Source organism: Protopterus annectens, chromosome 9.part0 (assembly GCF_019279795.1).
Source record: "Protopterus annectens isolate FY-2018-M chromosome 9.part0, PAN1.0, whole genome shotgun sequence".
NCBI classification, from domain to species: domain Eukaryota; kingdom Metazoa; phylum Chordata; order Ceratodontiformes; family Protopteridae; genus Protopterus; species Protopterus annectens.
Genome location: NC_056743.1, coordinates 1,008,522,625 through 1,008,544,982, shown reverse-complemented (window position 1 = coordinate 1,008,544,982; position 22,358 = coordinate 1,008,522,625). Strand labels below are relative to the sequence as shown.

General features: G+C 44.2%; 1 protein-coding gene across 2 annotated transcripts in view; it reads left to right on the top strand.

Annotated features, from left to right (window-relative positions):
* Positions 1–22,358, top strand: part of CCDC65 (coiled-coil domain containing 65) — a 528,526-nt gene that overhangs the window by 378,686 nt on the left and 127,482 nt on the right. For both annotated transcript variants that reach the window (XM_044083793.1, XM_044083791.1), the window contains exon 7: positions 1,188–1,406. In XM_044083793.1, coding sequence (XP_043939728.1) covers positions 1,188–1,406 — 219 coding nt within the window. The remainder of the gene's footprint in view (positions 1–1,187; positions 1,407–22,358) is intronic.

Below are 22,358 nucleotides of genomic sequence, written 5' to 3'. Positions count from 1 at the left end.
ATGCTTCCTTTCTTGAGCCCTCTTCAGCCTCTGAAGGAAGTCATGATTAGTTCAGGCCAAAACTGTTGAATTCTGACATAACCCCTGTGTGTACACAAGTGTGTGTGTGTGTGTGTGTGTGTGTGTGTGTGTGTGTGTGTGTGTGTGTGTGTGTGTGTGTGTGTGTGTGTCTATGTGTATGTATGTATTTGTGTCTGTGTGTGTCAGTGTATGTACTCACAAACACACCAACTAAAACATCAGATCTCTCTCTCTCTGGAGGATACTGTTTGCAGTCATACCCTCAAAGAGAAGTCAGTATGCTGCTCTTGTGTGCATTTGCCTACTTATACAGCATACCAGTAAATAACCACACCTGGTTGTCAATTCAGTGGCATAAATATGTATAGGCTGCTTCTAAAATCCTGCTGGATTGCCTTTGGAGTCCATTTTCTCCACCAACCATCCATCCATCCACAAGCCCTTTTTCCCATTTTTGCACATGGTCACTTAAATAGTGATAATCATCTAGAGCCAAGGTTTACACCACTGATTGGCTAGCCCTACTGCGGTAGTTCATCCAAACCATGCATTCACACACACACACACACACACACACACACACACACACACACACACACACACACACATACATCTATGGCCAATTTAGAGTGTCCAATCCACCTACTGCAGGTCTTTGGAATATGGGAATAAACTGGAGCACCCAGAGGAAACCCATGCAAACACAGGGAGGACATGCAGACTTTACACAGAAGGTACCCCAGCCCAAAAATTGAACTGGGGAACCTCTTTGCTGTGAGGCAACAATATGCTATGCCACTGTGCTGCCCAGCTTCTGAATAAGCATATTTCATGCATTCCACTAGAACAATGGTGATGTTTTCACCCAACACATATTTGCTGACTTGACTGAAAGTTGTTCAGGATGCTAAAAACCTAACAGTTGTTTTATATTGTGATAGAGGTACAGAAGGCATGAAGACAAAGCCCCATATTAGAAATCTGAATATTAATTTTTTTCTTTTCACTAGAGAATTTATTAGCTGAATATGTGCTGGCTTTTTTACTGCCTGAATATGCTGTGTTGGAACTATTTGCCATAGATTGATATCTGTCTTTATTCAATTCTCCTGAGAATTTCACTGTCAAAGAAAGTAGTTTATTGCAACAGCTTTTGTTGTTCACAGGATTCTATTACTGCTGTAAAATCCAAAATGGTGGTCCATGCAAGAGATAAAGAAGAGCGCAACAAGAAACTTCGCGAAGAGAAGGAGATAATTCATAAATATTTTCAGAAGCTGAAAAGTCAGATGAATCTTGCCAGGAATCAAGAGCGTCAACGACTTGCCAAATTGACACTGGAGAGCAATGCAGCAATCAAGAAACTGCAAAGTGTCCTTGAAAAGGTAACATCTTCTTTATTTATATGTATATTGGTATATGTATAAATTACTGTACCCATTTGTGCTCAAATTTATATACAGTTATATATGTATATACATGTGTATATATTTATACATGAATATCTGTAATTATGTGTATGTTATATTTGCTTGTGTGTGTGCAGGTATAGTAAAAAAAATTACTGAAGCCATATAGCAACTTAGAGTATTGTTTTTAAATTGAGCAGAATGGCCCGAATGCCTTACAAGTGGTCCCTCAATTCTACAGTGACATGTTTAATATTTAGTTGCTGGGACCAACCTTGCTCTGACCTTTTTGCATCCTATCTAAACAACAAACGCAGCAGGTATTTTGCTCTGATCCCTTCACAGGGACAGTCACTGAGGGACACTGTCCACACTTGGCCCCCAGGCCTCCTGTATGCCTTTCCCCCTTCGCACCTAGTGAACAAATTAATATAGAAAACAAGACATTACAAGGCCAGGGTGATTCTCATTGCCCCTTTTTGGCCTTGACAGACATGGTTCCCCTATCAATGGCCTCTACTCATACATCTCCATTGGATGTTGGATCATTATCCAAACCTGCTGACCCATCCATCTGGACTACTTCCTTCAGACCAGAAGTCCATGAAGTTAACTGCATGGTTCCTCCAATTTTAAGCATAGTTAGAGACACTAGGCTTTCCCCTTCACTAGTTAATATTCTTTCTGCTTCCCAGAAACTGTGCACTAGAAAAAATTTACCAGAGTAAATGGAAGAGATTTTCGACTTGTGCCTACTCCAAAGGTCTGGACCCTTTTACAGCACCTATTCTATCTACAATATAATTTTTATCTGCTCTCTTTGATAAAGGTTCCAGTTTTGCCACCATCATGGTGCAGTTGGTGACAACTTCAAATTTTCACATTGGATGTAAAGATATTCCAATAATTTCACTGAACTTTTCTAAAGCTTTCCTTAAAGGTACCTTTCTACTAAGACCTTCCATTAGAGACCCAGCCCCTGTATGGAAAATCACCATTATGCTACAAGCTCTGATGAAGGCTCCATTTGAACCCACAACTACAGCAAATTTAAAATTTCTTACTTGGAAAACAATTTTCCTAGTGTCAGTGACATCAGCCAGATGAATTTTGTAGTTACAGGCTTTTTCACGTAAGCCTGCGTATCTAGTATTTCAGAAATATAGAGGTTTCCTTAGAACTAATGTGTCCTTTATTCCTAAGGTGTCAACCGAAGCTAATCTAAATCAGGTTATAAACTTACCTGTGTTTTTCCTCGGGTATCAAACAAAGGAGAATACTTGCTGCATATGTTAGATGTTCACAGGCAGCATAAATTCTATATTCACAGAATAAAACAATTCAGAAGAGACAATCAATTGTTCATTTCATTTTCTAAGTCAAAGTTGAGGAAAGCAGTTACTAAAGTTACTTTGTCCATATGGCTGTCAGACTGTATCTCTATTGTTTATAATAAAAAAGCTTACTCAGCTAGGCAGTTTCTACTGTGACAGCCTTTAACAGAGAACTATCCATTGGTGACATTTGTGCTGTAGCCACTAAGGCTACTGTACCCATCTTTGTGTCTCACTATAAGCTGAAAACTTAATCCAGATCATTCTTCCTTTGGTTTCATGATACTCAGGAATGTCCTTCCTTAATACCACCCAATTTGACAGCTTGGGATTCTGTCCCATAAATTTGAAATGGATGAGAATAGACAACATTGTATACAAAAGTCATGTGTTTACCATAACGTTAGATCCATGTTGTCTGATTTTGTCTGGCAAAACTCCTTCCCTCCTGCCCACTTCCAAATTGTTACTTATAGCCTTGATATGATTGAGTGAACTTTTGTTCCCTGTCTGTGCACAATCATGTAAGACTATACTCACTATCCTCAGCAGCTTGGGACCATCTAACTTAGGGGTTCATTCTTAGGATGGTTCCTTTTATAACATATTTCTAATATATCACAGAGTGCAGGGGCAGACTCGATCTGAGCAACTAAGGTGGAGTCTGGGGAATTATGGGTAGATGAGGAGTCAGATCTCTGGATCCGAAGAAGCTTCAGATTTTGGTGCTGAGGTTGATCCACTCTAATTTGACAAGCCATACATTTCAACCAGATGAAAATCAAACAACATGGAACTAACATTATAGTAAATACATAACTTCCATATTCTGAAGCTTGATGTTACTCCTTTAAAATATTTGATGTTATGTTGTCGTATCTTGCCTTCATTCTTGCTGGTTGGGTTCAGAACCGAGCATCGGTTCTGACTTGGCCGCATACTAAAGCTCGAGAGCTTTCACTGGCTCGAGGCTACAACCTATCCCAAGATGCCTAGCGACTGTTATCCAGATCTCGTTTGCCACTTGCAGTTCGGGATTGCTTTTTTTGCTGGCTCAGGCTAAGTGGATATTTCTTTAACTTTTTGTGTGGTTGTTAAGTAATAATTAAGTAGTAGAATAATTTCTTTACATTGCTGTATCTTGAGTGTTCCTTGTTTTCAATAAAGGTACTTTCTGCTCTTTGTTTTTTGGCTTTGTGTGGGCTGTCGTTTTCTCTTAGGCATCTGTCTAGTGCTGCCCCCTTTTTTTAGGAATCCGTTTAAATTAGATGATTCCTTTTTCTCCTCTTCCCCGTAGCTTCACCCATTTTTGGTTAGAAGGCTTCCCCTTTTGTTCCTTTCGCTGTTTAATTAGAGGCGTCTCCTCAAGTTAGAGGAGTACGTCGTTTTAGTTAGAGACTCTCCTGTAACCATCTTTCCCTCTGACCACTCTTCTTCAAAAAAAGATAGTTTTTCTCTTTATAGAGTAGCTGTTTTGTAGTCTTGCTAGTCTGGTGTAGTTCCTTGCAGTTGAGTGAAACATTTGCTAACTCATTGCTGGTTGTGAACTTTTGCTGATAGTGACAGGATGTGACAGGATGTCTAAAGAGACTATAAACAGTCCAGTTTTAAAAAGCATGATTCTTGCACACAAAAAATGTCGATCACTGATGGACACACTAGTTTTGTGTATTGCTTAGGCGCCGTCCACCTGCAGGATTCCTGTTCTATTTGCCATGGGTTTAGTTCAAGGGTCCTGCAGGAACAGAAAAACAAGTTAATACTTCAGGGTTTGTTAAAAGGGCCTTTTGATTCGGCTGTTGAAGGGACTCAGGCCTCCAAACCTTCAGACAAGTCACCCAAAACTTCTTCAGCTCCAGCTTCTGAGCCGTCGAAGAAACCTGAAATTGAGTTCTTCGAATCCAAAACCTGTCAGTTCCAAAAAGGCAAAACTTACATTGGTTCCACTTGCAGTCTAGTAGTCGAAAAAGAAGCCGGTCACCTTCCTTGGATCCAATTCATTTGGTGCCACAGTCTCCTTTATTGCAATTGGTGGTGGGTAGCCACATTCCCTCCTTCTATTCCTCTCTGTCATCCAGGAGCCTTTCAGATGATGATGTAGAGTGGGTGGTTAAAAGGTTGTTTCGTACACTGGCCCTGGCAAAAATTCTCACCAGCCCAGACAGTCATGGAGCCGACTTTAGTAGCTGCTTTACCTTCTTTTCCTCCTCTAACTCAGTCGAGTTCAGAGCCAGAGTGCCTGGAAGTCCCAAAATCCATTGCCGGAGTTTTCAGTGTCAATCTCCACTCCAACTTCATCAATGTTGTCATCCATCGAGGGGTCTGGGGGTGAGACTTCCTCGTCAGTTACGGGGTGGAGAGTTGAACCGGACCCTTGTTGAATCTGACTCTCCCACTCGGGGCTTCAGCGCAGGTGAGTTTGGTGCCCACACCAGCCTCGGAGCCATCCTCTTTGGAGTGGGGGAGATTTCCTGGTTCCTCAGAGTTGGAGGCTCTCTCGGCCCAGGATCATGGTGCCTTCGAGGTGATGAGGAGCGTGCTTTCCTCTGAGACTGCTCCACCCTCTGCTCCAGCTACTCTTTCCTCCAAAGGGCCAGTGTCGACCTCTACACCATCCCTCCAGCCCCAGTGTAGGAAACCAATGTCCCAGGTCGCCCCATTGGGTGAAACCCTCTTTTCCGAAGCCTCTCCGGAACATCCCCCTGAGGAGGTCCCTCAGAAAAGAACGTGTAAGAGGAAACACATAGACTCCTCTGAGTCTGTCACATCCAATACCGACTTAGAGGACTCAGAAGGGTCCCCATGGTCACCCTCTGAGGATGTCTCCTTTTCTGACATCTTAGAGATCCTGAAACAGAGAGGTGGCTGGAAAACCCTCTCCCCTTTTGAAGATGAGTCGGTATACCTGGAGGCATTTGGTTCTCGACCTTCCACCTCTTGGGTGTCTCGGCCTTTCGACCAGCTCCTGGGTGTAGTCAATCGAAAGGAGTGGGGCTCTCCAGAGTTGGTGGAACCTGTTCTGTGGAGGCCCAACAAATTCATTACAGCCCTGGAAGACAGACAATTTCTGACCAAAGGTGTTCCAGTAGATGCTATGGTGGTGTCAGCAGCCACCAAGAAGGAATTATCTGAAACTTCTGCATATGTCCATCTGCTGAATAAGGAATCTTGAACGATGGACAGATACGGGAAGTGTATGTTCTCTTCAGCAGTCTTTACATTAGGTCGCCAAATTACTTATCCCATTTTACTCATCTTCAGAGGGATCTCCTCAAGGAGCTATGAGATACTCTACAAGGTGCTACAGTTGGGGGGAGGGTATCTGACAAGATAAGCTCTCAGCTTGCGACCTTAACCTCTATAACAAACTTCTCCATGCACCTCATTTCCTATGTGGCCGATAGAGCAAGCAGGGCAGCAGGCACAGGAATAGCTCTGAGGAAACATTCCTGGATGCATCTTTGTGAGTTTGCTGAACCCTTCAATTCTTCCTTTATTGATGCCCCTTTTGACAGCTCATCCTTGTTCAGGCCAAAAGTGAAGGAGACTCTCACCAGGTGCAAGCAAGATGGTAAGACTCTGTCTGCCGTGGGAGTACGTTTTTCCGTCCCTACTAGACCTTATCCCAAAGGTCAGAAGGGTGGAAAAATGTGGCTCTGGAAATCCAAAGGAGCTTTGCCGGATGCTCGTGGTGAATTTTCCACCAGGGGCAGAGGGGGAAATAACACCAGAAGACACCACTCTTGCGGCAGAGGGGGTCTGCAGAATCAGGGTGACAGAGATACGTTCTCAGGTAGACCCTTCCAGTGCTCCTGAAAGGAGGCCCACCTGTCCACCTCTGGAGACAGTCAGGGGGAGATTATCACTATACCCAAAAGCCTGGCTAGACATCACTCAAGAAAAATGGATACAGTCCATCATATCCACGGGATACAACATTCCTTTCTCCTTTCCACCCCTAACATCAAAGTCTATCCCAGACATGCCACCTGGTCAAAGGAATCAAGCAACCCCAGAAATTCAAAGGTTGCTAGAAAGAAGAGTCATCCAAGAAGTCCCCACAGACCAAATTGGATCCGGAATTTACTCAAGGTTCTTTTTAGTTCCAAAAAAGACAGGAGACTGGAGGCCAATTTTGGATCTCAGCAGACTGAACAAGTTGGTAAAGAAAACGAAGTTCCAGATGGTGACACTGCAGTCTATACTCCCTATTCTGGGACAAGACACTTGGATGTGCTCCATAGATCTTCAGAATGCATACTACCATATAAAGATGGACAGGCAATCCAGAAGATATTTACGCTTCTGGCTGGGAGCCAGTCGTTACCAATTCAGAGCTCTGCCCTTTGATCTCATTACAGCCCCTAGAGTGTTTACCAAATGCATGGCAGTAGTTACGGCTCACCTGAGGCATCAAGGATTCCGGGTGTTTCCATACTTAGATGACTGGCTCCTGGCCGCCACCACCGAGCATCTACTAATCAGGACAAGAGACACCACCATTCATCTCTGGTCAGAGCTGGGCATTACTATAAATTTAGAAAAATCTGTCTTGCTGCCATCACAGCATATTACCTTTATAGGGGCAGACTTAAACACAAAAGACATGGTTGCAAAACTGTATCACGAAAGAGTTCAAATGCTACGCCATCAGGTGTTAATATTGCTCATGAAGAAAAAAGTGCAAGCAAAATTTGTTCTTAAGGTTCTGGGTTCAGTGGCAGCTGCAATAGCATTAGTCTCACTGGCACGTCTGCACATGAGCATATTACAGTGGCTACTTTTTGCTCAGTGGTCCATGCAGGAGTTGCCCATGTCACACAAGATTCTCATTGCAAACATCTGCAAGAGGGACCTACAATGGTGGCTTCAGTCCACTCACGTAACAATAACCAGACCATTTGTTCTCCCCCAACCTGTAGCTACAGTGACCATGGACACTTCCCAGATAGGGTGGGGTGGGGTGGGGGGGAGGGCATTATCTGGGACAGACCGTCCAAGGGATTTGGCAAGAACACAAATACCACTTGCACATCAGTGTCCTAGAGATGAGGGCGGTGCTTCTGGCATTGCAAGCATTCCAGAGTTCTCTTTCAATGGGTACTATTGAAATACAAACCGACAATATGACCGTGGTGTGGTACATCAACAAACAAGGCGGAACCAGATCTTACCCCCTCTGTCGAGAGGCTCAAAGAGTATGGCAATGGGACTTCTATATGCCTTTCCCCCATGCCCATTAATTCCCAAGGTCCTCCAGAAAGCCAGATTGTTGAGTCGCAGGCTAATTCTCATTGCTTCTTACTGGCCTCGTCAAATATGGTTCCCCTTTCTATGGACCCAGTGATGGATCTTCTGACTCATCACTCAGGAATGCTCCACTCCTCTCTTCAAAGCCTCAAGCTGACAGCTTGGTTACTCCACTTCCCATCTTAGCCAAGCTTCCAGAACTATCCCCAGCAGTATAACACATTCTGGTTTCATCACATAAGCATACAACTAGGAAACTTTATGCAAGCAAATGGAACGGGTTTTCTTGTTGTGCTGACAAAAACTATATAGACTCCTTTACAGCCCCTATATCTACAATCCTGAAATTTATAACAAAAAATTTTAATCAGGGTGCAGCAGCAGCCATGGTATGAGTACAACTGGCCGCCATGTCTAACTACCACATAGGAGATATGGGATCCAATATAATGTCCCATAGATTATGCAAAACTTTTCTCAGGGGTATATTCCTTTTAAGACCTCCCATAAGAGAACCACCATCTCCTTGGGACCTCAATTTGGTATTATCGTCCTTAACTCTTCCTCCTTTCGAGCCAGCCTCCTCTTGTTCACTAATGTTCTTATCTTGGAAGACGATCTTAACAGCCATCACTTCTGCTAGAAGGGTTTCAGAACTGCAAGCTCTGTCTATCCGTCCTCCCTATCTGATTTTCCACAAAGACAGACTTTTCCTCAGAACAAATCCTTTCTTTCTGCCAAAAGTTTGTTCTGAGGTCAATTTAAATCAGTGTATTGAGTTACCCATAGTTTTCCCTAATCATGGCAACAAGGCAGAATACAAGCTTCATCAGTTGGATGTATATAGACAGTTACCCTTTTACTTACATATTACCAAGGAATTTAGAAAATCTGACTAACTGTTTGTTTCATTTTCAGAAAATGGAAAAGGTACTTCAGTTTCAAAAGTCACCTTATCAAAATGGCTTACAGATACCATCACTTATGTCTATAACTCTCAGAATAAACTGCTACTGGGGAAAATTAGAGGGCATTCAACTAGAGCTATGTCCACTTCCACTGCCTTTCAAGCCAGACTCCATTTGGATTCAATTTGTGCTGCAGCTACATGTTTTAACCCTCATACCTTCATCACTCATTACAAAGTAGATATGGCCTCCTGTAACAGGGCATCCTTTGGTTCCACTGTTCTGAAGAGTTTATTCCCTTGAGCCACCCAAGAAAGAAGGTGCTGGGGACGCCGTCCCAACCAGCAAGAATGAAGGCGAGATAGGACAACATAACATAAAGAAGTTATGTACTTACCATAATGTTCCATGTTTGTTGTCCATGATCTCGCCTTCATTCTTGCATCCCACCCCTCCTTCCCCCTTCCTGGAGGATCAAGAGGAAATTGCTGAAATTGGCTGTATGAACACTTATACAGCTTAAATAAACACAAAGAGGAAAATGCTTTAGCAAGGCACATATCTGTTTTCCAAGATCATAAATTTAAGTTCAAGGTCATAGATCAGATTAATATTGACCCTAGGGGTGGCCCTTATTCTCTATTATTAGAGAAATTAGAATTAATTTGGCAAATAAGTCTTAATGCCAACACATACCCTGGCCTTAATGATAAATGTTCTATTTATGTGCTTACTAAAATTAAAAAGTTTAGGGAGGTGAATTGTATATTTACATATAAGTATATGTGCATGTAAGTATACTGATGCTCTATTTTTTGTATATATACGTATACATCTTCCTTATCATTGTGCATTGTTGATTTGTACAAAGGTATACATGATAAGTGGTCGGAGGGTAGAGCATACATATATTTATCTGACCAGAATCAAGTTAGTTCAGATGCTTAAAACACAGAACATCTAGTCTTGTATATGTTTAGATTCACAAAGTCATATTCCATATTTTTACACTTATATAACATGTTTTTACATATAGGTATATATTTAGTTTAAAAAGAATAAGTTTTTTGTGGAAAATATTTTCGTTGGCTGGCTGTAAAACGTTTTAAACAACATAAATATTTTAAATAACACAATTAATTTAATACATTCACAATGGATTTGTAATCAAATAAGTTTTTTACTTTAAATATGTAATGAGTAGGTCACCTGATCTTTTTAGAGCTGTATTTAAATCCATGAATTTTAAATTACATTTTATCTGAGGAAGTCCAACGATTCAGTTGGACGAAAAGCACTTAATAAAGTGTGTTGCAGAGTTCGTACAGCTTGGTGGACTTTTATTCTATTGAAATTGGCTGTAAATTCCTGATTCCTGTTTCTTATTTGTTTATATTCTGAGATTGTAGGTTGCTCATTGGTGGCCTTTTGAACTAGCTAATGATAGAACTTAACTTGTCTTTTATATTTAATTTAGAATCGTTTTAAATTAAGATTTATAATCTGTTTGTATAACCCTTCCTTCCTTGGCCTTGTAGTCATCTTCTTTCCTGCCTATTCTACAGTATATCTGCTGGCTAGTGTAGTGCTTTCTAGTATCTAGTATGTGCTTAAAACTCTGTACTTTTAGCTGTTAGTGCTTAGAGTGTTGTTAGGATTCTGTAGAACTTGATTTCCTAGATAGCTTATTTCTATCTATGTGTCTACCCTTGGGTGTTTCTATTGGGAGTAGTGTTATGAGTGTCTCTACCTTCACTTAGCATTTGATTGTGTATATTATGGAGAAATCCAGTAGCTTTAAGAAGTGCTCCAAGTAAGGGCACAGAATTTCCCCACAAGATCTTTGTGATCTCTGCGTTGTCTGTTTGGGGATTTCTCACCTCTGCTTCCTGTGACATTTGTCTTGTCTTTGGTACCAGGGCACTTGCTGACCAGAAGAACAAGTTTATTGATAAAGGGCTTCTTCCTCCAGATCCAGAAACTACTAAAACCAAGAAGTTGGGTGATAAGCCCTGTACAACTTGGATCTGAAGAAACTTCTGAGTGAGTCTTCGACTCCATCATCAGCTCCCAAGGCTTTGAGGACTGAAGAACATGATGCATAGACCCCTAATTACTCTCCTTCACTGGATCTAGAGATAGGGCCTCTGATTACAATCCATGAAACCAGTTGGATCCATTCAGTTTACCCCTACCCAGGCACCCTCACTTGTCCATTCTTCAGCTCTGGTTCCTTCAGATCTGTATTGCCATCCTGATCCTGTGGCCTGAGAACCTTTGCTACACACTTTATAGGCACTGACTCAACTATTTCCTACCTTCACAGATCTGGTGTCTGAGTATTGGAGTTGGGGACTCGGGTACACGCTTCTGTTGATTCCGTTGGAGATGTCTGCCTTTAAGGCTTCAGGTCCAACCCTCTCCTCACTGCTGGCCACTTGGGTGGACCTGAAAGTTCCCCTCTGGGTTGCTTTCATATTCTTCTCTTGGGGAGTTGGATATGACTATGACTGCAGTGTCCTTGGATCTCTTGGAAGATGGTTTGGCTTTTCCAGTACAGAGGAGGATCATTTCTGTGCCACACAAGGCGGATCCACAGGCACCACCAACTGCAGTTCTCCACTTTGACCCTCTTCTTCTTGTTGACTTCTGCAAAAGCATCATGTGGTCAGACTCATTCTGTTGATCCTGGTGCACAGGCAGTCCCCAGAGGACTCAGTAGCCTAATCTCCTGAGCTACCTAAAAAAGGGTATGCAGGAGGAAGCATATTGACTCAATAACTGAGTCAGTCACTTCAGATACAGACTCAGAAGATGGAGAGGGTTTCCCATAATCCGCTCCCAAGGATGCTTCCTTTGGAGAGATCCTGAAGCTTATGCAACAGAGGGGATCTTGTCCCACTGAATCTCCCTCTCAGGACGAGGTGTTATTGATTGAGACATATGAAACAACCCCTTCTACATTATGGGTGGTTCCTCCCACTGACAAGTTACTAGAGTTGGTGGTGAAGAAGTCTTGATGGAAACCTGACACCTTCAAATCAATGCCAAGGAAGCTGGATAAAGTTCTCTGTCGCCTCAAAGACAAACCTTTCTGGGCAAAAACACCACCAATAGATTCCATAATTATTGTGGTAGACACTAAAAAAGAGTTTTCTGAAGACTCTTCCTGTATCTTTCCACACAACAAGGAGTCTCAGGCAATGGATACTGGGGAAGCAGGCACACACTTCCAGCTGTTTTGCCATTTGGGCCATGAACTACTACGCTCACATGACAAGATTCCAGGGGGATCTCACTCAGCAAGAGTTATCTTCTGTGAAGAGTCATATTCCATCAGAGTCACAGAGGCAGCTTCAAGCCACTCTTTTGACAGTGTCTAACAATATTAATCAATCCATTTTTTCTATTGCATAATATGGCAAATAGAGCAGTGAGAGCAGCCATGGCAGGCATCACCATGAGACATCACCCTTGACTGCATTTGTGTGATTTTTTTGGATAACTTTAATGCATCTTTCACAAATGCCCCTTTGAAGGAACCAATCTGTTTGGTTATACCAGGAAACAATGGGTGCAGAAAGGCGAGCAGGACAGCAACACTCTCTTTGTGGTAGGAGTGAAATTCAGGACCCCTGAACACCCATTCAACAGGAACCAAAAGAGGCCATGATCAATCTTATTTAAAAAAAACAGGCATCAATATGTCTCTTCTTCTAACAGAAGTAGCCGAAGCAGAGGAGGCCACTTCAGTGAATGCAGCCCCAGAGGTTGGGGGTGGTCCACAGACACAGGGTTTCCATGGGCCATTTTCCAACAGATGTCCCCAGAATATCTGAAAGTCTGCCAGACTGCTCCACTCTGGTGCAAGTTGGGGACACATATCCCTCCACCTGCACTTGTGGTTTACCATCATATGAGAAAAGGGGGTAAGAGGGATCATATTCAGAGGTTATTGCATTCCACGTTTGGAAGTCCCCTTCCCCTTCCATTGCCAGATATCCCACCCAATCAGTCAAGGGCAGCAATGTGAGAGGTCCAGTCTCTTCTGCAAAAAAAGACCCATCTAGGATGTCCCACTAGGCTGGATCAGGTCAGGATTTTATTCTTGATTTATTTATTTATTTATTTTGTTACAAAGAAAACAAGGAACCTGTGGTCCATCCTGGGACTAAGTTTCCCAAACAACTGTGTTGAAATGACTATCCTTTGAATAATCTCAGTGCAGTCAATTCTTCTGTGCCTTTAGAAGAATGAATGGATATGCTCCAAAGATCTCCTGGATGCATACCTTCACATAAAAATAGAGAAGGAGTCCAGGAGATTTCTGCAGTTATGCTTGGGAGCCAGTTATTAACAATTCAGAGCACTGCCTTTCAGTCTCATCTCAGTCCCCACGGTGTTCACCAAATGCATGACAGTGGTAGCACTTCATTTATGTCTTCTAGGATTCAAAGATTTTTCCCTTACCTGGATAACTAGCTTCTAGCTGTCTCTTCCAGAGTCTCTTCTACAAGGGGTTATCTGGACCAACTGTGTGCTTCCCTAGGCATATCTGTCAGTCTAGGGAAATCCAACATAATTCCCTCTCAGTGTTTAGTCTTCCTGGGGTGCCATTTAGAACCAAAGATAACCCTGATCTCTCTTCCACAGGATAGAATTGTATCCTTGAGGACTGTAGTACAAAATCACCTGGAGTTTGATCACCCACCAGCAAGATTAGTCATGAGGATTTTGGGTGTTATGGCATCATCGATATTAATGGTGCAGTTCACTCATTACCAAAAGGATTAGACAATAGTCTGCTTCAGTCACAGTGGTCTCAGAAGTATGATCCTGTCTCTCAACCCATTATGTTAACTCAGTTGTGCTTGAGTCATCTGCAGTGGTGGCTTCATTCTCTGCTGGTCTCAGCAGGCAGGCTGTTCCAGGTTCCCTCCTCAGTAGCAATTGAGACCACAGACTTATCTTCCCTCATATGGGAGGCATTGTAAAGGGAGAATGATCCAATGTTTTTGGTCAGACTCAGAGGCTTCAGTTCACATAAATGTCCAGGAGATGAGGGCAGTTCTTGTGTTGCATGAGCTATAGAACTGTCTTCCTCCTGGAATAATAAAAATACCAGACGGACAATATGACAGTAGCCTGGTACATAAACAAGCGAGGGGAGCTAGATCTTATCTGCTTTGTCGCAAGGCCATGAGAGTGTGGCAGTGGGCAATGGCTGCTTAATGGCAGTACACATTCCTGGAAGGTTCATCAGTCAAGTGGAAATGCTCATTAGAAACTGCCTGTTTCCTCAGGCTTGGTCCCTGAATCCAGCAATTGCCAAATATATTTTCAATTGCTTGGGCACTCCCTGCTGCATTGGTGACTCCCTAGAAAACTAAGTACATCAGTTATTTTGCCATTCTCCCTCATTGAAGACAGACCCTCAGGGATGCTCTGTCCCATCATTAGCTTCTAGGGTTACTTTAAGCTTGCTCCCCAGTTCTGCTCATGATCAAGCTCATATAGAAAGCAATCAGTGAAAGGCTACAGTCATCCTAATAGCCCATTTTTGGCCCAGACAGATGTGGTTTCCCTCCTCAAACCTTACATGAAGGAGCCCCCATGGGTCCTCAATCCCCTACCAGATATCATCACTCACCCCTCCGGGGAGCCACACCCTAACATTCTCAATCTGAAGTAAACCACTTAGTTTCTTACAGCTTCCCAGAAGTCCTCTATGTGTAGAGTGTATCACAGTAAATGGAAAAGTTTTGTCATACTGGCTGAGTCTCAGAACACAGCACCCTTTTCAGCTTTTGTTCTCAATGTTTTACATTTTTTGTCTTTCTTATTTATTTCTGGTTGTAGCTTTTCCGCTATCAATGTACAGCTGGCAGCCAATTCATCCTTTCACATTGATTTTCAGCATCTTTGCTGGCTTCTTATAGACTATGTAAAGCCTTTCTTAAAGGTACCTTCCATTTGCATCAACCTATAAAGGATCCTTCTCCTTAGTGGGACTTGAATTTTGTTACAGAATTCCTTTCCTAGATAACTATCTATGTGAGAGTGTTCAATCTCACCGTTTGTTCTTACACATGGGTTCGGAGCCGATCCTCGGCTCCGTGTCGGCCGCTTGCAAGCTCTGCATCGAGAAGAAGCTCGAGATCACCTAATACCCACAATCCCCCTCTGCCTTTACCTCAGATCTAGTTTGCCGCTGCAGCGTTCGCATCACTGGGTCGAGCTCGAGCACCTAAGATAAGATTGAGATTTTATTCTTGTTTTTTTCTTGGTACTTTTATTACAAAAAGTTGTTTAGTGATATTTTGTGTGTGTGTGGTAAGGTTCAGGGATACTTGGTACCGTTCAGTTTATTTAAACTTAGTTAGAGTTATCTTGGGGCCTACCACCTTACTTGACTTGACAACCGGATTGACCATATTAATGGATTCGACATTTTTACCGGACTTGACTACTTTACTGGATTTGACTTTTTTCCCTTTATTAGTGACATGTTTGAAAAGGCTAAATCGGGGTTTAAGCGTTGCCAATGTGGGCAAAAGATGTCAGTAACTGACAATCATAGTTCCTGCGTCTACTGTCTTGGCCCTCTCCATCTGCAAGAAGACTGCTCTATTTGTCATTCTTTCAGTGGGAGGGTCATGACAGATAGGCGCAGGAAACTAATGGATAGAGGTTTGTTAAAACCTTCCTTTCAAGAGGCTCTGGATGCTTCTGACCAGGCATCCAAATCCTCGAAGGAATCGAAGACGTCGGAGCCCAAGTCATCGGCTCCGAGCTCTTCAGCAAAAGTTAGATCACCGGTTCCACAGACTTCGGGGCCGAGTGTTCAACTGTTGTCAGTTTCCGAGCCTCGAGTCTTGGAACCGGTGATGGAGCTCCCTCCCCCGACACTGTTGAGGTCGGCTCCGTCTTCGATTCCTTCGACCCGTTCTTCCAGGCCCCTCTCCGACATCGATGTGGACCATGTGGTGCAGAAGTTATTGGAACATACGGCCTTATCCAAGCTTATTTCGGTTTCCACCCAGTTGGTGTCGAAACTTGAAGGCCTTCCATTATCTCCATCCATTCCTCCTCCGAGACCTGTCCAGTCTTTGGAGCCGGAAGAGGTTGATCTGCTGATTGTGGAGCCCTCGGTGCCAGAACCGTCCTTTTCTCGGTTGGCTCCGTTCACCTCGACTCCGTCAGATCCGGTACCGGAGTCTCGGGGTCGAAGATCCATCCTTGGTTCCGGGGCCGAGAGTCGAACCGATGTTTCGGTTCCGACTCTTCCTCTCGGGGCCTCGGCTCAGATCGATTCGGCTCCGTCCTCGGGGTCGATGCCTTCGGTGCCTGTTTCGGGGATTCTTCCCATTTCTTCGGAACCGGGAGATACCTCGACTCGGGACCCGGGGGCCTTCGATCTCATGAGGAAGGTGTTGTCTACCCAGACAACCACATCAGTAGAAGCAGACTCTCCTCCCCATAAAGGACCGTTATCTTCCTCTGCACCAACGGCCACATCCAAGCGTCGAGCACCGGTGTCTAAGCCACCCCTGGAGGATGCCCCCTCTTCCTCGGAGGCTTCTTCGGATGCTCCCCGAAGAAGTCCCTAGGAAAAAGATTGTGTAAGAGGAGACACTTAGATTCTCCACAAGAATCTTTGACATCCGATACTGACTTAGATGAGTCAGAAGGGTCCCCAAAGTCACCTTCAGAAGATGTCTCTTTTTCTGACATCTTGGAGATCCTGAAGCAGAGAGGTGATTGGCAGTCCCTTCCCCCTTCTGAGGATGAGTCAGTCCTGCTGAAGGCATTCGGTGCTCGCCCTTCCTCCTCCTGGGTCACTCCGCCCTTCGATGAGTTAATGGAGCTGATTGCTCGAAGGGCGTGGGAGACACCTGACATGGTGGAACCAGTTCCTAGGAAACCCAATAAGTACATCACTGCACCCCAAGACAAGGCTTACCTCACAAAGGGAGTTCCAGTGGACGCCATGGTGGTGGCAGCTGCCACGAAAAAGGAGATGTCGGAATCTTCCTCATCTGTCCATCTGCCTAACAAGGATTCTAGGACGATGGATTGATACGGGAAGTGCATTTTTAGTTCAGCGGCTTTTTCTATGCGATCCCTGAACTATTTGACCCATTTTACACGTCTACAGAGGGATCTAGTCAAAGAGTTGGGAGATACCCTCCAGGGTACTACAGATGCTGCTGTCTCAGAGAAAGTTACAGCACATCTTAATACCCTTACATCCATCGTTAACTCATCCATGAGGCTGATATCATACGCAGCCGAAGGATCGAGTAGGGCAGCAGCTTCAGCGATTGCTCTTCGCAGACAATCCTGGATGCGCTTATGTTCATTTGCGGAAGCCTTCAAGTCTTCCTTTACTAACGCCCCATTTGATGGTGCCACTCTCTTTGGCCCCAAAGTAAAGGAGACCCTAACCGGTGTGAACAGGAGGGAAAGACTCTGTCTGCTGTCGGAGTCCGTTTTTCCACCCCATCCAGACCGTACCCCAAAGGGCAACGTGGTGGAAAAATGTGGTTTCAAAAACCCCAAGGATCTTTCCCAGGCACACAGGGTGATGCCCCTTCTAGAGGCAGAGGAGGGGGCAGAGGTGGAAGACGCCGCCCTGGCGGCAGAGGGTCCGCAAAACCAGGGTGACAGGGATACAACCCCTGGAAAACCCTTCCAGCACTCCTGAGAGGAGGCCCGACTGTCCTACTCTGGAGGCAGTCGGGGGTTGCTTAGCTTTATACCCTCAGGCCTGGCAGAATCTTACTACAGACAACTGGGTAAAAAGCGTGGTTACCAGAGGTTACAGAATACCCTTTCTATCCACTCCCATTCCAAAGAAAAGACTCCCAGATGTGCCACCCCATCTGCGAGACCCAGCAGCTATAGAAATTTCAAAGCTGCTAGAAAAAAGAGTCATCCAACCAGTCCCAGCGGACCAAATAGGATTCGGAACTTACTCAAGGTTCTTTTTAGTTCCAAAGAAGACAGGGGACTGGAGGCCGATTCTGGACCTAAGCAACCTCAACACCTTTGTCAAGAAGGAAAAGTTCCGAATGGTCACGCTTCAATCGATCCTTCCATTCTTACAGAAGGACGACTGGATGTGCTCAATAGATCTGAAGGACGCATACTACCACATCAAAATGGCCAGGGCGTCCAGGGATCATTTGCGCTTCCGGCTGGGAGCCAGTCACTATCAGTTTCGAGCCCTGCCCTTTGGTCTGACCTCAGCCCCCAGGGTTTCCACCAAATGCATGGCAGTGGTAGCGTCTCATCTGAGACGCCTAGGATTCCAGGTGTTTCCGTATCTGGACGACTGGCTCCTTTCTGCCACCACCCGGCGTCAACTGATACAGGCCAGGGAGTACACCCTACAACTTTGTATTCACCTCGGAATTTCCGTAAATTTCGAAAAATCTTTACTACAGCCATCACAGCATATCTTATTCATAGGAGCGGAATTAGATGCGCATCATTTAAGTCTAAGGCTCCCTCCAGAAAGGATAGCCTCACTACAAAGCCACATTTCTCTCATTCTGTCATCCAAAAAATCCCCAGCAAAGCTAGTTCTGAAAGTCTTGGGTTTCATGGCAGCTTCCCTCATTGCGATACCATTGGGAAGACTGCACATGAGAGTTCTACAATGGCTACTGTTTGCACAATGGTCGTTCCAACAGCTACCTCTGACACACGAAATTCTGATAACAAACACATGCAAATCACACCTAACCTGGTGGCTTCAGACTTGCAACCTTTCCAGCGGAAGACCATTTGTGCTACCCACGCCGACAGCTACGGTAACCACGGACGCTTCCCTGATAGGGTGGGGGGGCATCTTTCAGGGACAGACAGTCCAAGGCGAATGGACCAATTTGGAGTACAATCTGCACATCAATGTTCTGGAGTTGAGGGCAGTGTTTCTAGCGTTGCAACACTTTGCTCACCTTCTTCCTCTAGGGACAATTGCAGTTCAGACAGACAACATGTCTGTAGTCTGGTACATAAACAAGCAAGGGGGAACCAGGTCTTATCAGCTATGCAGAGAGGCCATGAGAATTTGGCAATGGGCGGAGTCCACGGGTCGCTTTCTGATCGCAACGCACATCCCGGGGTCATCCAACGTCATAGCCGACAGGCTGAGCAGAGCAATCCTATTGCCTCACGAGTGGTCCCTCAAACAGTCAATTGCGAAGACGATTTTTCGCAAGTGGGGCCAGCCTTCCTGCGACCTCTTTGCGTCTCCAGTGAACGCCAAATGCAGGAGCTACTTTGCCCTATTACCCCCTCCAGGGGAAGTCCCCTGGGATGCGCTGGTGCACGATTGGCCCCCGGGTCTCCTGTACGCTTTTCCTCCCTTTCCCCTTATTGCAAAGTTTCTGCAGAAAGCCAACAACCTTCAGAGGACGATAATCCTCATTGCCCCGTTCTGGCCTCGTCAGATTTGGTTTCCCTTTCTATTGCAACACCGCATTCGGGGACCTTGGTTTCTGGACCCAGAGCCAGATCTACTGACTCACTCGTCAGGAGCTCCTCACCCATCTCTCGAATCACTCCATCTAGCAGCTTGGCTGCTCCGCTTCCCTTTCTAGCCAGGTCTGATTCTCTTACACCGGCAGTTCAGAATATATTAGTGGCTTCTCATAAAGCTTCCACTACAAAGACCTACACCAGTAAATGGAAGCGTTTCGTCTTCTGGGCGAATTCACATCAATTGGACCCGGTTATAGCTCCGTTAAACAAGATCCTGGAGTTTTTAACAGAGTTATTCCATCAAGGAGCTTCTCCTGCCACTTTAAGAGTACAATTGGCTGCCATTTCCAACTTTCATGTAGAAGAATGTGGAGCACCTATTATGGCTCATAGACTTTGTAAGGCCTTTTTAAAAGGATCCTTTCATATTAGACCACCAGTTAGAACTCCTACATCACCTTGGAATCTGAACCTCTTACTTTCTAAATTGATGTTGCCCCTTTGAGCCAGCCTCCGTTTGCCCATTGAAGTTTTTATCGTGGAAGACCCTCTTCTTGGTAGCCATTACATCCGCTAGGCAGTGTCTGAGCTTCAGGCTCTTTCTATTAAGCATCCTTATTTGATTTTCCATTCTGACAGAGTATCTCTTCGCACTAATCCATCCTTTCTCCCCAAAGTTTGCTCTACCAATAACATTAATCAGTCCATTGAATTACCCACCTTTTTCAAAAATCACACTAATAAGTTAGAGTATATGTTACACAAATTGGATGTCCATAGACAACTCAGGTTTTATTTGGAAAGAACAAAGGATCACAGGAAATCTGATCAACTTTTTGTAGCTTTTGCTGACAGCAGGAAAGGTGTAGCGGTTACTAAACGAACCCTTTCCAAATGGCTAACTGATTGTATCATATACGTTTATGATTCTTCAAATCAAACCTTATCTGTCAAACCTAAGGGACATTCTACAAGATCAGTGTCTACATCCTTGGCTCACGCAGCTCGCCTACCATTAGACACGATTTGTGCAGCTGCTACTTGGGCTAAACCGCATACATTTATCTCTCATTACAAAGTGGACAGGGTTTCTAGGGATAGGGCAACCTTTGGTTCCACTGTGCTCAAGAACGTCCTCCCGTGAGTTCCTCAGGATTATGGAGCTAGGGACGCTACCCATGTGTAAGAACAAACGGCAAGATTGAACACTCTCACATATAGAAGTTATGTCCTTACCATAACGTTCCATGTGGAGTGTTCATCTCGCCTTTGTTCTTACATTCCCACCCTCCCACCCTCAGGAAGAACGTTCTATTTGGTGCCTGGTCTGGAGTATTCTCCTTCTGCTTTTTGCAGTGGTTGTATTTTTATGATGCACAGGTGTATATATATATATATATATATATATATGTATATAGAACATTTCTTGATTGTGTAAATTTTGGTATGAGTGTGCTCTCTATGGCTGCTGGTTTGTTTGCAAACTAGATCTGAGGTAAAGGCAGAGGGGGATTGTGGGTATTAGGTGATCTCGAGCTTCTTCTCGATGCAGAACTTGCAAGCGGCCGACACGGAGCCGAGGATCGGCTCCGAACCCATGTGTAAGAACAAAGGCGAGATGAACACTCCACATGGAACGTTATGGTAAGGACATAACTTCTATTTCTAGTAGTTGTCACTTCAGCTAAGAACATTTTAGAACCTCACACCCTATCATTTGTTGTTTCTTAAATTGAATTTCACAATGATAGGGTTACCTTCAGAACTTGTCCCTCCTTTGTTCTAAAAGTAGCCTCCAAGACCAACCTCTCACAACCCATGGATCTTGTGGTGTTCTTCCCTAACTACCAAAACAGAGGGGAATATACTGCATACATTGGATGTGTATAGACTGCTTCATTTCTATATCCACAAAACAACACCCTTCTGAAAAGACAAGCATCTGCTTGTGTCCTTTGCACAGAGCAAGCTGGGGATGAAGGTTTCTGAGATTTCCTTGTCTAGATGATTGTCTGACTGTATCTCCTTTGTCTACACTTCACACAATAGATCTTTGCTGTCCAAACTCAGAGCTCATTCCACTAAAGCTGCAGTGAGTTCAACAACTTTTTTCAGATCCCTTTCCTTAGATGACAGTTTTCAAGGAGCTACATGATCCTCCTCTCACACCTTTATTAAGCATTACAAGTTGGATTGCATTTCCAGAGCCTGAACTTCCGCTGGAGTTCCTATTTTGAAAGGTGTCCTATCCTGAGGCCACCCAGGAATTAAGTAGCTGGGGATTCTGACCCATATGTCAGATCAAATGTACTGGATGAGTAAGATACAAAAGTTATGTACTTACCATAACAATAGAGCCTTTCAGCCCAGTCCTTCCAATATGACAACCCACTCCCTTCCCTTTACTGGCCTCTATGACCTGAAGGGTCCTTCTTCCTGGATCAAAGGCGCAGTATAAGTGCACTTTAGGTTCAGGCACCAAACTCAATGTGAGCTAGTCAGGGGAAGTGGGGCATTATGGGAAGGGCTTGAGGCTAGAGTACAGATTCGGCCAGACTGGACCTGAGTGGAGGTTTGAGGATCCATATGTTGTATTGGACAGACTGGGATGAAACAATTTATTGTTACGGTAAGAACATAACTTTTGCTTTCATGAGATGAAGCAGAAAGTCATGCTGCAGCTTAGACTGAGTGGCAGAAAACTGATTTCTGGAAGCATTACAGATCCTCTACTACTTTGTTGGCCAGTGTAAAACAGTGACTTGAGGGAGAAGGTATTCCACTAAGTAGACATCCTTGGGGTGTCCCACTAATGTGGCTGCATTTAGAGTTCTGGTGTGGTAGTTGAGTCTTGTTCCAGATATTGGAAGCAATAGTATTTGTGTAAGGACTAACATTAGATTTCAGAGGTGATAAGACTCTTCAAAGGTGCAAAGAGCTTGGCA